Consider the following 12296-nt stretch of genomic DNA (forward strand, 5'->3'; position numbering starts at 1 on the left):
TGCAGCTCTGTCGATGGCCCTGCAGTACACGCTCCTGCTGAACACACTGAGGGGGATCCCACAGACAGAAAACCACCTGGATATACGGAGGCTCTTTGGTTCTGGTGGTTACCCTAAAGATTCCTAAAAGTACAGCTTCCATGTGAGATGCACCATGACTTTCTGCCATGGATTTTTACAGGAAGCTGGTAAAGTGACAAGTATTGAGAAGAAAGCAATATTTATAGGTTTTGTATACTCTTTACATATAGCTGGAGGAAAGAGAAAAGCATTTATCCACTGGCCTGCCCAGGTCTCTTACTCACATGAAGAGATTTTGGAACCCACATAATCCATTAATGGATACAAAACAGAAAGGGGCAGGGAGCGGGGGAAGGAGTAAAAAAAAAAATAAAATATAAAAATGGCAGCCCTCTGTAAATATAAAGTGGGTTAAGAAATGCCAGTGTTTCTATGAAAGAACTGTGTTCTGCCTTGACTTCACAGGGCAGAAAACTGAACTCTTCACAAACACCAAGACAAAGTGCTGCTCAGAAATATTTTGAGCTTTGCTGTCACATAGACTTTTACAAAACTTCCTTTTACCTGAAAGGTAGCTGAAGTGATCTGCAGCCCTTCCTGCATACTCTGCTGCAGCTGGTTCTGTATAGTGATTTTCTTCTCCTTCGTAACAGATGCAATAGGAAAGCTCCGGATCACCGTCTGCTCTCCAACTGAGGGCCATAAAATTGTATTTACAGATACTTGTTAGATCAGAGAATCAGATCTGGTTTGATCACATTGTACTTTGAATAGACAGGAATGAGTAGGTACAAAGCAACATGAAAATAATGGTACAGAATTAATTTCAGTTGGTAAATTCCTAAAGTATTACTTGTAATCTGAATTTCAGATTATTTTTCTAATAATCCCAGTCGAAATTAATCTCCTTCATTCTGAGTCTTTCTATACAATAGAAATGCACCTCCAAAATCTATGTTGGTAGGGGGTGAAGAAACACTTTTAAGCTTATTCGAATTTCAGACTGCATGATAAAATTTATAAACAACAAATTACATACACTGATATTTTACATATGACCATGAACCTTCCACAATAAATTCATACTTCTGAATGACAATCTGCTTAGAAATGGCAGATGGCAAAATATGACAATTTGCCATTCAGAAGAGTTATTTCTATTACATATTAAATAGAATACTGAATTTGTTAATAATAATTTTAGGGATAATGCTAACTCAATATTTATCATTTAACACACTTCTGGTGGCTGAAAAAAACTGTTTAATGAAAAGCTAGGGGTAATGGAAGCTGCAGTTCTCACACAGTATATATGTTCTCTCTTAGAGGTGAAGAAGCTTACAAAAACTGTTCTGTAAAGCAGCATTACTACACTAACTCTACAGACGGAACTGAGATATAAAGACACTAAGCATTTTGTCCATTCAAAACAGAAAGTCTATGGAAATCACTGAAGTGTGGTCAGGAATGTCCTTACTTCTGTCTCTAACTTTAGGTAGTCTGTAAAAGCCCATAATAGGAAGTGACAGTCTACTGAAGTTTCCTCTAAGACAAGTACATATTATGATTTTATATTACATAAATCACAGCACTCTAAGTAACTACCAATATACAGGAATAAACAATCACTTTGCGTCTAATGCCTCATCTAAAGAAATAAATTCTAGTTAAGTTAAATGTAAAATCAAAATCAATCACACTTATATCTAGTGATAAAAACCTATATTAAGAGATTACTCTTATCTGATCAACATGAAAAATTATACTGCGAGGTATATACATTTTGACATTGATGCTTGAATAGGTGGATAGGCCAGCTCAAAGTCTGCTTATCTGTAGGAATACAGTTATCACTGTTTAATTTTTCTTACCCAGTTGATCATGAGGAGTGCCTTTAAATATAATTCGATAAGTAGTAAGGAACAAAGCTCCTTCAGCAGGGAGGATGTGAGGACCTCCAAGCAGTCCTCCTGTAGCTTCCTCTCTGCCATCAGGATCGAGTAGCACACGGAGACCTTCACAAACAAATTCTTCTCCTGGCAGTAAAGCTGGTCGTAGAATTTTGGGCTGATGCAAATAAATGAAAGTGTTAGTGTAATGGTGATACCATTGTTATACCTCAGTCTAGATATAATATATAGCTTAAAAAGCTAAACAAAAGCTTCAAAACAAAATTGTTAAGAGACTGAGCACAAAGAAGGGAGATGGAGTTTGGACGCAACTAAGAGAAATGGATCTCAAAAAAGAGTTGGCACGCAACAGCTTGTTTATGATCAGAAGTTTGGCTCTACTAGTTTCATAAGTTCATATTTCATGAGACCAAAGCAAACACTTTAATCACTGGTGGAAATTTTCTTTCAGTGTTTTGATGTTTCCTCCTAACATTATGAGGGGGAAAAAAGATGACTAAATTGCATGATTCTAATACTTGTAAAGAATACAAATATGTTTCATAATACTTGCCTTCTGTATTGGTGGAAGCCGCCTACTCTCACGATGGACAGCCTCCAAGGTCTCTATGTGCATTGCTACAATGCCTGGAAAGCAGTAATACCATAAACAAGTCTCATATAATATGCAAGTTAACCTTTAATTAAAACCCTGATATTCTGAAATTCTCAAATTTAAACAACAAAGGAATAACTATTTGAAATTCAACAGCAATGACAGTCTAGAAAAGAAATCTAAACATCTAACTTCACTGAAAGTAAATGAAGCTAAAAAGTGCATTTATCTCACTAGGAAAAGAATTAAAAAGGACTACAAACAATTTTTTGGTCACAATTCTTACCTGGTATCATGCAATGAAGACTCTTGATGTGATCCTGTGTAACTCCGCTCTCCGTGCAAACCTTGTCAATAAATCTGGTGATAAAGCGTACAACTGCGTTTGCAACATCATTGTTCTCAGAGTCCTCAAATCCACTTTCGGTGTCATAACTGTCTGCAACACTGCCTGCAATACTGTGTACATAAACAAAAGGAATTTCAAGTGTGAAAAATTCAGCTGGTGAAGCACATGTGATACCTGGCGAGAGACAGACAAGCTGTGGGTTTCTTTTCTTGTTACAGTATATAAACCTTGCTAAAAGCATATGCAGGTACCACAATTACACCGTATTTTCAATGCCATTAACACTGTCAGAACTGCATGGAGAACTTTCCTGCCATGAGTCCAGCACAGACATGCCCACGAGAGGAAAAAAGGCTGCCTGGAAGTGAGCTCTATGTCTTCTCTTCATAGAATCAAGTACACTGTTTGCAAGCCAAGGTAAACAATTATCCAGTTACATACAGAAAGACACATTACACAAATACTTTGGTGGCAGAGCAAAGCATACAAAAGCTAAAAAGACTATAAGATGCGTTTTTTGTGCATCAGATAAAAAATGCAGGCTAGTCAGTGGGAGATGTACTTTGCATGTCTAAAAATGCCTTCCATAACAATATCAAGGACCAGATTCACACATGGCAACATACGCTGCAACCTGTCTACTGAGCGTGTCCTAATGCCAGAGTTTTGAGGTGTTTAGTCAGCAGAAATGAGTAGCCATGGGGAGTCTGATACTGACAGCCTGCCTGTCTTTCACTTGATGTCAGTGTTCTCATGGAGTGTTCTACTATTTTATCAGGTGGGAATTCTGACAGATCATAGCCGATAATGAAGACAACAAATAGAAAAGGAGGAAGGCTTGTTATGAAATGCCCTGGATTTGCATGCTAGGGAATGTAAACTGGCATTATCCTCCTCCTTAGTAATTTAACCTTTAGCACAGTGGCTTAGCCTTCTTGCTTTTTCTGACCTCAGTGCCTTTCTTCCTTGCAGCTGTTGCACAGAAATTTTATGGATGCTGTATGGATTATTTTATGGATGCTTTACAAATGCTTTCTTGATTTTAGGTTCATACACTGTTTTTTTCAAGTTATATAAAAACTAACAGTAACTTTTAGGCTGCTCTTTACTTTCTAGCCATACCCTATGTTTGTCTTGAACATTTCCATTACTAGATTAAAGATTCTTACTGCGATAATAAAATTTTTATGTTCCTTTAAATGGTGGAAAACTACTCCAGATTAAGTTCTGTTATTTAAAAGGAATCATGTTAGACTTCTGTTCTCTTTAATTAATCGACTTGAAAAGAAGATACTGAAATAACCTGGTATTTAGAAAAAGTCCTGAAAACTGAGCAGCTTTTGAAAACTGTGGCCCATTCTGACTGATTATCACTGAATTTGTGTACCCACCTGTTTGTGACAATACTGTTGCTTCCACTCTCCCAGTCACCAGTAGCTGATGTTCTCAATAACTTGTTCTTACTGGTATCCAGTGGTACTAGCAGGTAGACCATGAGGTTAGCAAAATGAATGGCCTGACTGAAAACTGTGCTTTCCTCATTCTGGACTAGCTCCTGCTGCGTTTGTTTATTAAGAGTTGGCCACAATCGCAACTGCTCAGCAGCCAGGTCCATTGCTGTCTTATCCTGGTCTGGACCCACAGAATTTTTCTCCTAGAAGACATACAGAAAACAATATAAAGACTCAGAAGAAATAACAAAGCTATAACTTAAAACCAATGTTTTGTCAAAATTTTATTAAAATGTTTATTAAACTTCTTCAGTTAAACTATCCATTATTTTTAAAAGAAAAAGCAAATAGCTACACTCAATAGGGTTTAAGGAGAATGATGATTATAATAACTGAGGTTTGAAGGTAGTTTACTGAGAGATACAAGTAGCACCATGTGGACAGAGCTAAATAACATCCTTCAAGATCTTTTTTCTGCTGTATGGTCTTCCATGTTTCTTCAGAGTGGTTTACTGATTTTAATATAGCTGTTCTCTTTAGCTTATCCATGTAAGTCACATAAGAACAAGCATAAATCAGATTGAGAAATGACATGTAGCTCATTGCTTGATGCAGGTGATATCCTCCCAATTCCGAGGATGTTGAGGTGAGGAAAGCTTTTATATAAATTGTTTCCAGACCAGCTGAAACATTCATGTTTTTACATGTCAGAATCCAATTCTAGTATTTGCTTGAAGCAACTAGGTATATGGTCAAATATGGCATATGGTCAAATTATATTATAGCCTGAGGAAATTAGAATAAAGGAATCTGGCATCTGATATTAGTGACCTGAAGCCTGATGTTAAATTATCAAACGACAAGGTATCTTGTAAATGTTTTTTCCAAACTAAGTTAAAGTTGGGCTAATTTTCCATATAAACACATGTGAGGGTTAAATTAGATGCCCCTTTGTAAGTTCTACTGTTCACATTTTTCTTTACATAGTGTCAGATTGGAAGGGGCTCCCCATTCACCACCCTACAGCACTTTTCTCTTTATGCCTGATATGTCTGACTTGCCTTTGCACTTCATTCTGCCTACATTTCTTGGAATATCTCTATTTTACTTCCTCTCTTTACAATGCTGTATGACTCTAGGTAGCATACACTTTTCAGTCACATAGTTGACAATTGTATTTTCATTCAAGAAGAGTGATAATATGTGTACATGCTCCTTCTTAAGAAAAAGATCCTACTGTAGCCTGCTGCAAGGCTTCCCATTATACTTTCATTTCTGCATTAGAGATGTACTTTCTTCCCACTGAGACAGACAATTTGTATTCTGGAAGATCTCTCCAATTTTAATAAAGCAGACTGCGTGCCATTCAACAGAAACCACCCCAGGGTTTGGTAATAATCTAACAGCGGACACTGGAACTGCTGTTAGCTTAGGTTGTTCATGTAATACAACTGTTGCTACTTTATAACATTGCTATACAGTAAGTTACTACTCTCAGGAAATACATACATCTTAAAGCGTGGAAAATTACACAAAGAAGTGGTTGCTTGAAAAATCATAAGAGCAACATCTGCTTTGCAGATAAATGTGCATTTTTGTTATTTTCTGTGTTATTGTATGCTGCTTAATATGGCAAAAACAAAAGGAAAAGATGTAAAATTGGAGAAATATAACTTAGGTCTCTATATCTTTGGAGACAATTAAAGGGTGAATAAAAATACTACTTTGACATTTTCTTTAATATGTTCTCCTACCTTTTGTCTGAACTGTACTGCATGGTTGTCGTCTTTGGCTGTAAGGTAGAGGGAGCGAACTTGATTTTGCACATTGCTATAAAAGGTTGTTTCCCAAAACTGTTGATTAGTCCAGATAGGATGGTCTTGTACACAGGTGTAAGCAAACTGACTAACTCCAGGTGCTAATTTCTGAAAGCAAAAACATTAAAAATTGACAAACTAGTCCTGTCATTTCATTTCCTTTAAAGGCTACAGCTTGAGTATTGAAATCCATATATAAAAAAATGTACAGACTAAAATATGCAATATATACCATCTTTTGTACTGCAACATGGGAACGAGAATTTATCTCCAGTTTTGTGCCATTACAAAATTAACACAGAGGAAGCTTGTATACAATTCGAATGCCAAGGCAAGACATGACTTTCTTGATTCTCAGTAGAAAAATGAGACCCGAGAAGAAAAATTCTGTTATGATAGTACAGAAAACACTACTAATACAAAATAGTTTCCTTGCCAACAAAATACAGTATTTTAATTACCTGGCCCTACCACATAGAAATCAGTATTCAAACAGGTGAAAATTATTTCTAATTTCAGTTAAAAGTCAGAACCTGTGGTAATGAAATCTAAAATGGTTTTAAGTGGCAACTGAGTCCTTCTAATAAGCTGCATTTGTTGCAGCTTAGGTAAATTGTTCTCTTCATTATTATCTACTGCACTGTATGATCCATAATCCAGCTCCTGAAAGAGTAGTAAATTGGGTATGTTCTTTTGAAGCCACAAGGGTCTGGATTCCCATAAAGCCTCAAACGAAACCAGGACTGTTACAGCATTTCTCATGAATGCACCATTTTTTTCAAGTAGGTCTATTTATTTAGGCAGCACTGGTATCCCAGTGAGTTGTTTAATATTCTTGATAACCAAATACAATGAAAGGAAATTTATTTCAATGACCTGAATCATTAAGAATGAAATCTTGTTATCATATATTCTTACTTTTTGAAAAAAAGGCCGCAAAAAAAAAATCTGTGTTGTATACTGCATATAGCAAAAAGGCAGGTAATCTAAATACCTGCTTATGATTATTTCTACAGCAGAACTGAATAATGAAGTACATCATTGGGTGCCTCATTTAATGACTTTCACTCAGACTACTATCCATTTCTGAAATATGCACTACATTTAGACTTTAAATTTTACTTTAATGATTACATTGCAAACCCCTTTCCTGTAAAGCGTAAGTATTACTCTATTTAATATTTGTAACTGACCAACTGTACACAACAGCCAGTAAATACAATAACTCCTCAGTCGCCATCCAGGCATTCAATTGGAAGGCTGGGAAATCACAACTGAAAATTTTGAAGTCTGTTTTACAGATTTCTGGTTTTGCAATTCTTCGAACTGTGTTTTCCACACAATGCTCTTCCAAGTACATCATGAACTAAAAGTCCTGATCATGTGCCATGTATTCATTCCCTATCAAAGAGAAGGTCCTTTGAAATGGTATATTTGAGGAAATGGTATGTGACATGCTACTAAAATTTATCCAACTGAAATACCTCCTTCCGATTAACCATCAAAAACTGATAAATACAGTTTTTATTTAATCATGAAGAATGTAATCAAAATCTCTTGGTAACCTGGTAAGAAATCTAAATGCGTGGAAGATTCAAATGACATTAAATGTGACTCTGTTTATTCAGTACAGACTGAAACAGAAGATGGCTGGTTTGTTAACAGATTCCCAAGTTTCAGTTGGGATGCAGCGTATGGTGGCTCACAGGAAGCGAGAACTGATCGCACAGGAGCAGCTCCCATGCTTGATCCAGCTGTTAATCTCAGCACAGGACAGCTCAAACAGCGTCCTGCTGACCTTTGTACTGACTGCTGTGCATCCCTAGAAAAACATCTCAGGCATACAAAATATATGCTAATTCATTACTACATCAAGCCTGTTAATTAGCAGGACAACTAACTGTACATGAAATTGAGTCTTTTAATTGTAAAAAATGAGAAAATCTTGAAACAAAAAACATACAGGAGGACTACCCTTATCCTCCTTTAAAGCTACCTCCTTTAGAGTAATCTTTATCCTTTAACAGCTGTACATATTTCACATCTTTCACCATTGGTAGGTGTGCCCACAGCTAGCTTAAAAAGCTTAGGTTGTTCAGCTGTGGTAATTAACACAGGGCTCACAGAATGGATTTGGTGCAAACATTCAATTAACTAAAAATCCAGATGCACAAAACTTGGTTAGAGTAGAATGAGGACAACAGGTGAATCACAGAATATAAATATGGATAACACCTCTTGAAAGCAACAGTTACTGCTAAAGCCATATCATGACTTATACTTTTGTTTACTCTTTATTTTTTCCATTGGCAGTAATTCTCAGTCAGAATACAGCTACAAAAAGGGAATATCACATTAAAAAAACCCAAACAAACACCCCCCCAAAAAAACCCCCCAAACAAACACAAAACCACAAACAAACAAAACCCCAACAACAACAAAAAACAGCCCCCAAGAAAACAAATAAAACATGTAAATGCCTGTTCAACTCTAACTCATGCCAATTTGTGTAGTAAATGCTGCACAAAGGAGTGATTTGACTATCAACCTGCTCAGCTGCCTTTGATGCCTCAGCCCAAATCAGATAACTGTGTAAACTACGTGAACGGTGGGTTATCTTTGGCACAACCCCAAAAAAAAGTTTAAAATCATAACCCTGCGTCCATAGTAACAGTGTTACAGAAATAAAAATGAGTCAAATGATTTTCACACGTGGACAAACAGGATAGGACAGGAAAGCTGAGGGGCTTTTAAATGCTCTTCCTGCGCTCATAATTTAAAACCATTAACAACCATGTACAAAGCACAATTTTTAAAGGATGGAGATTTATGTTCAAATATAAGGACAGAAATCAACACTGACAGTAACTCCTAGGCAAAGTAAAAATAGTTTGTTTACAAAAGGATGAAAGAAAATCCATGAAAAAGCTAAGCAATATGAATATTATCCTCATCACCTGTATGTGTTGAAACAAATGGCAGAACCTGCTAGTGGCCAGAACATAGAATCATAGTCAGGACTTGTAGTTCCAGGCTCAGCTCTGCCAGTTATTTTGGGAAAAATCACTTTGGATTCTCAGCTTGTTTCAGTCAGTTTGTTTGTAAAAAAACAATATGAATACCAACCTTAAAAAGTGCACTGCTGCTCCTGTGCAGTCAAAATCCATGTCTTGGTACAAATGCATGCATTCCATGAAACTTACAGTTTCTGTATTCTCTACCCTGGGAATGCTTAGTCAGTCCATTTCACTAGAATGAAAACTAATCTAATACATCAGAAGGGTCTTGATGTTTACTGTTTATTCAAAAGAATTTGCTCAAGATTTCTCCAGTTTAAGTAAAACAGTAGTTCAGTGTTTTTCATCATGAAATCCTAGATATAGTAAAAAAACCTCCACCTATCTTTCCATAGGACAGCTAAACTATACTGATATTTATGTTCCTTCTCCCTGTCCCAATAATTCATTTCTGCCAGACAGAATGAATGTAGGAGGCAGCAAAAGAATTTCCTACTTATAAGGGAAGATTTAAGGGCTGACAGCTTAAAAAAGACCTCAGAAAGTTGTCTGTATGATAACTTAAATGAACATTCAGCTTTAAGTAGTAATAACCAACAGAAAATGAGTTAACTTCTGCAAAGGACAACGAGTTCCCTCAGTAGACTAATGGCACTTAAAAAACTCAAGCACTCGTCTCCCAAATGACACTCTGTGTGACTATGCAATTTCCTGAATTCAGGAATTACCTTTCCATTATTTCCACCTTACTGAGTGGCACTGGATAATACCTGCCTGGAATTTTCCTGACACTGGATACTTCTGATTCTGAAAATGATACTTGGTGGCTCAGTAAAAAATGTGCAGTGACTCCAAGAATGTAAAACTTACTGTGAGGTGCACGTTCCCAAAGAGCCTCTCTGACATTATATTATTTAGACTGCTTGTTTCTGGAAAAGAAAAGCACACTTTGTGCTGATCACTCATCAGTCATTATCCTTCACACTACAAAAGCTTAAACAAGAAAGCAAGTTTATCTAGCAAGCCAGAGGATCCAGTTATGAAGTTGGAAAAAAGAGATACAAAACAAAAAGAGTGAAAAACAATATGAGTATACCTGAGACTGCTTGTCTCACAGGATTTTGCTGCACATCTCTTGGCTATGGAAATTAAGGGGCAATGTCAATAGTACTCTATTTTTTAGAGAAATTCTGTTTACTCCAGAAGTACACTGGATTTTTGCCTTCAACTTATATCCTAGGTTATCGTTCTGGATATTTTTAGTGAGAAGAGGAAGGAAGAGAGGTGAGAAGGAGGTTGCTGCTGAATGCAAAGAATAGATTCCCGCTCAGCTCTTCAAGGAATCCCTGTGCTATGGGTTATTGGCTTCATTTCTGTGAGAAAGCTATTGCAACACCGTGGAAATTACCCACCGATCTTCTTTGCATACCAAAGGAGAACATAGAACTTCCCCTCTCTTACTGGGTAAGGTTCGCCCTGGAAGTTTGCAAGTGTAAGCAGGACATCGTGACACTGCTACTTTAAAGAGTTATTCCCCATCCAGGAGCTGTTTATACAGACATTCAGTCAATTACCACCTATTGCATATCATGACTAGGTACCACTTACTGTAGGCAACACACCGCTCCTCCCCAAGAGGATGTAAACCAGGTTCTGCATATGAACATATTCTGTGTGCCAGTCCTGCATTCAGACCTATGTTGTGTTCACATAGATATACGGTAAGTTCAAAAAGACTCCAAAGAATTCCCACAGGATCAACCTATAAAAATTGACCTATTTGTCTATATATTACTTGCATACAACACCGCGTCACACAATGCATGAATTTCATTATTTGTCATTGGACACACTCAAACCAGTGTAAGTGTGTGTGAATATGTTTTCAAGTTTGACTGAGCACTGCATGGATAATATCAGTAAAAAAATTCAATTCAACAAATGGTTTTCCCATTTGGTCTAAAATATAAGATTATACTTGCATGTACTGGACACACAAATACAGGGAAAGGTCATAAAACCATAAAGTAAGAATTTTAACGCGTCTGTGTTTTTTGTTGGCTTTGTTTGTTTGGTTTTTAAAAAATTGATAGCGTAATAGAAAAACAAACAAACAAAAACAACCTATCAAAATACTAAATCAGGCTGCTTCTCAGCCTGAAAACCTCAGCAACAAACAAGAAAACAATCTGCCACCTCTGCTGACTTTAGAAAGCCACCAGACAAGATTGGACTCAAGACTGATGCACATTTTAAAATACTTTCAAAGTGTGAGTAGCAAAGTGGTTTATTACCCTGTTTATCTACTATTATTTCACCATGAAAAATAAAAGAAAGGCCAACTTACTTATAATTCAGTGCTACCAAATGACAGACAGGTACACTAAACCAGCAGAGGGCAATAGAATTCTAGAATTTTACAAAATTGGGATGTAATTCTGGATGGAGCTTTATTTATTATATACATTATCTGGCAAAAGTGACTTAAACATCTAACTGCTTTAATCCCAGATTCCTGAAGATCATAGATAATTTACTATATATTACTTAAAGCCATACAGAATATCTTGGTGATTTCTATATAGATGAGTCAAGAGAGACAGATATATGGTAATACACAGATATACACAACATTAAATAATGCACAAAAACATACTTCTCCTATTTCCAAAGAGATTACAAAAAGATTTACAAAGTTCTGTTATATGCAGAACACACTAAGGAAACTAAAATAATCTTGAATGAAGAATGTTCAGAACCCGCAAAAAAGAAAGCGAGAAATATTTTCACACCAGAAATTCGCAATTTTAAATAAGGTTAAGTTCCAAGCAGTGGATAAGAAATACGTTGATTTTTCTCCTATCTACAGAATATTAAAGTATTTTTGAAAAATCTAATTTTGTTATAGAGATTACCATGACTCTATTCATCAAGATTTAATTCCATTAGTTAAGTTAAAGATTTCACAAATTTTCAGTTGCAGTGTTGAATCCATCTGCATCGTTTCTGAAATTGTGACACAGCTATTTTGAAAATCTTCTAAAATGTCACCATATTCCTTTGGCATCGGCTGGTTCAGCAGTGAGAGTGCACCCGGGTGACTGCACTGGAATGGTGGTGTTGGCTCTACCCACAA

The 12296-nt window shown here is 36.4% G+C and overlaps 1 protein-coding gene across 4 annotated transcripts in view; it reads right to left on the bottom strand.

The window, feature by feature from the left end:
- SBF2 (SET binding factor 2) overlaps window positions 1-12296 on the bottom strand; it is a gene marked incomplete at both ends in the record, with an annotated part of 265908 nt that overhangs the window by 49125 nt on the left and 204487 nt on the right. For all 4 annotated transcript variants that reach the window (XM_080346104.1, XM_080346103.1, XM_080346101.1 and 1 more), the window contains 6 exons: window positions 586-713; window positions 1893-2088; window positions 2485-2558; window positions 2813-2985; window positions 4267-4529; window positions 6081-6251. In XM_080346104.1, coding sequence (XP_080202230.1) covers window positions 586-713; window positions 1893-2088; window positions 2485-2558; window positions 2813-2985; window positions 4267-4529; window positions 6081-6251 — 1005 coding nt within the window. The remainder of the gene's footprint in view (window positions 1-585; window positions 714-1892; window positions 2089-2484; window positions 2559-2812; window positions 2986-4266; window positions 4530-6080; window positions 6252-12296) is intronic.

This window comes from Nesoenas mayeri (assembly GCF_963082525.1).
Source record: "Nesoenas mayeri genome assembly, chromosome: 5".
In the NCBI taxonomy this organism is placed as follows: Eukaryota; Metazoa; Chordata; class Aves; order Columbiformes; family Columbidae; genus Nesoenas; species Nesoenas mayeri.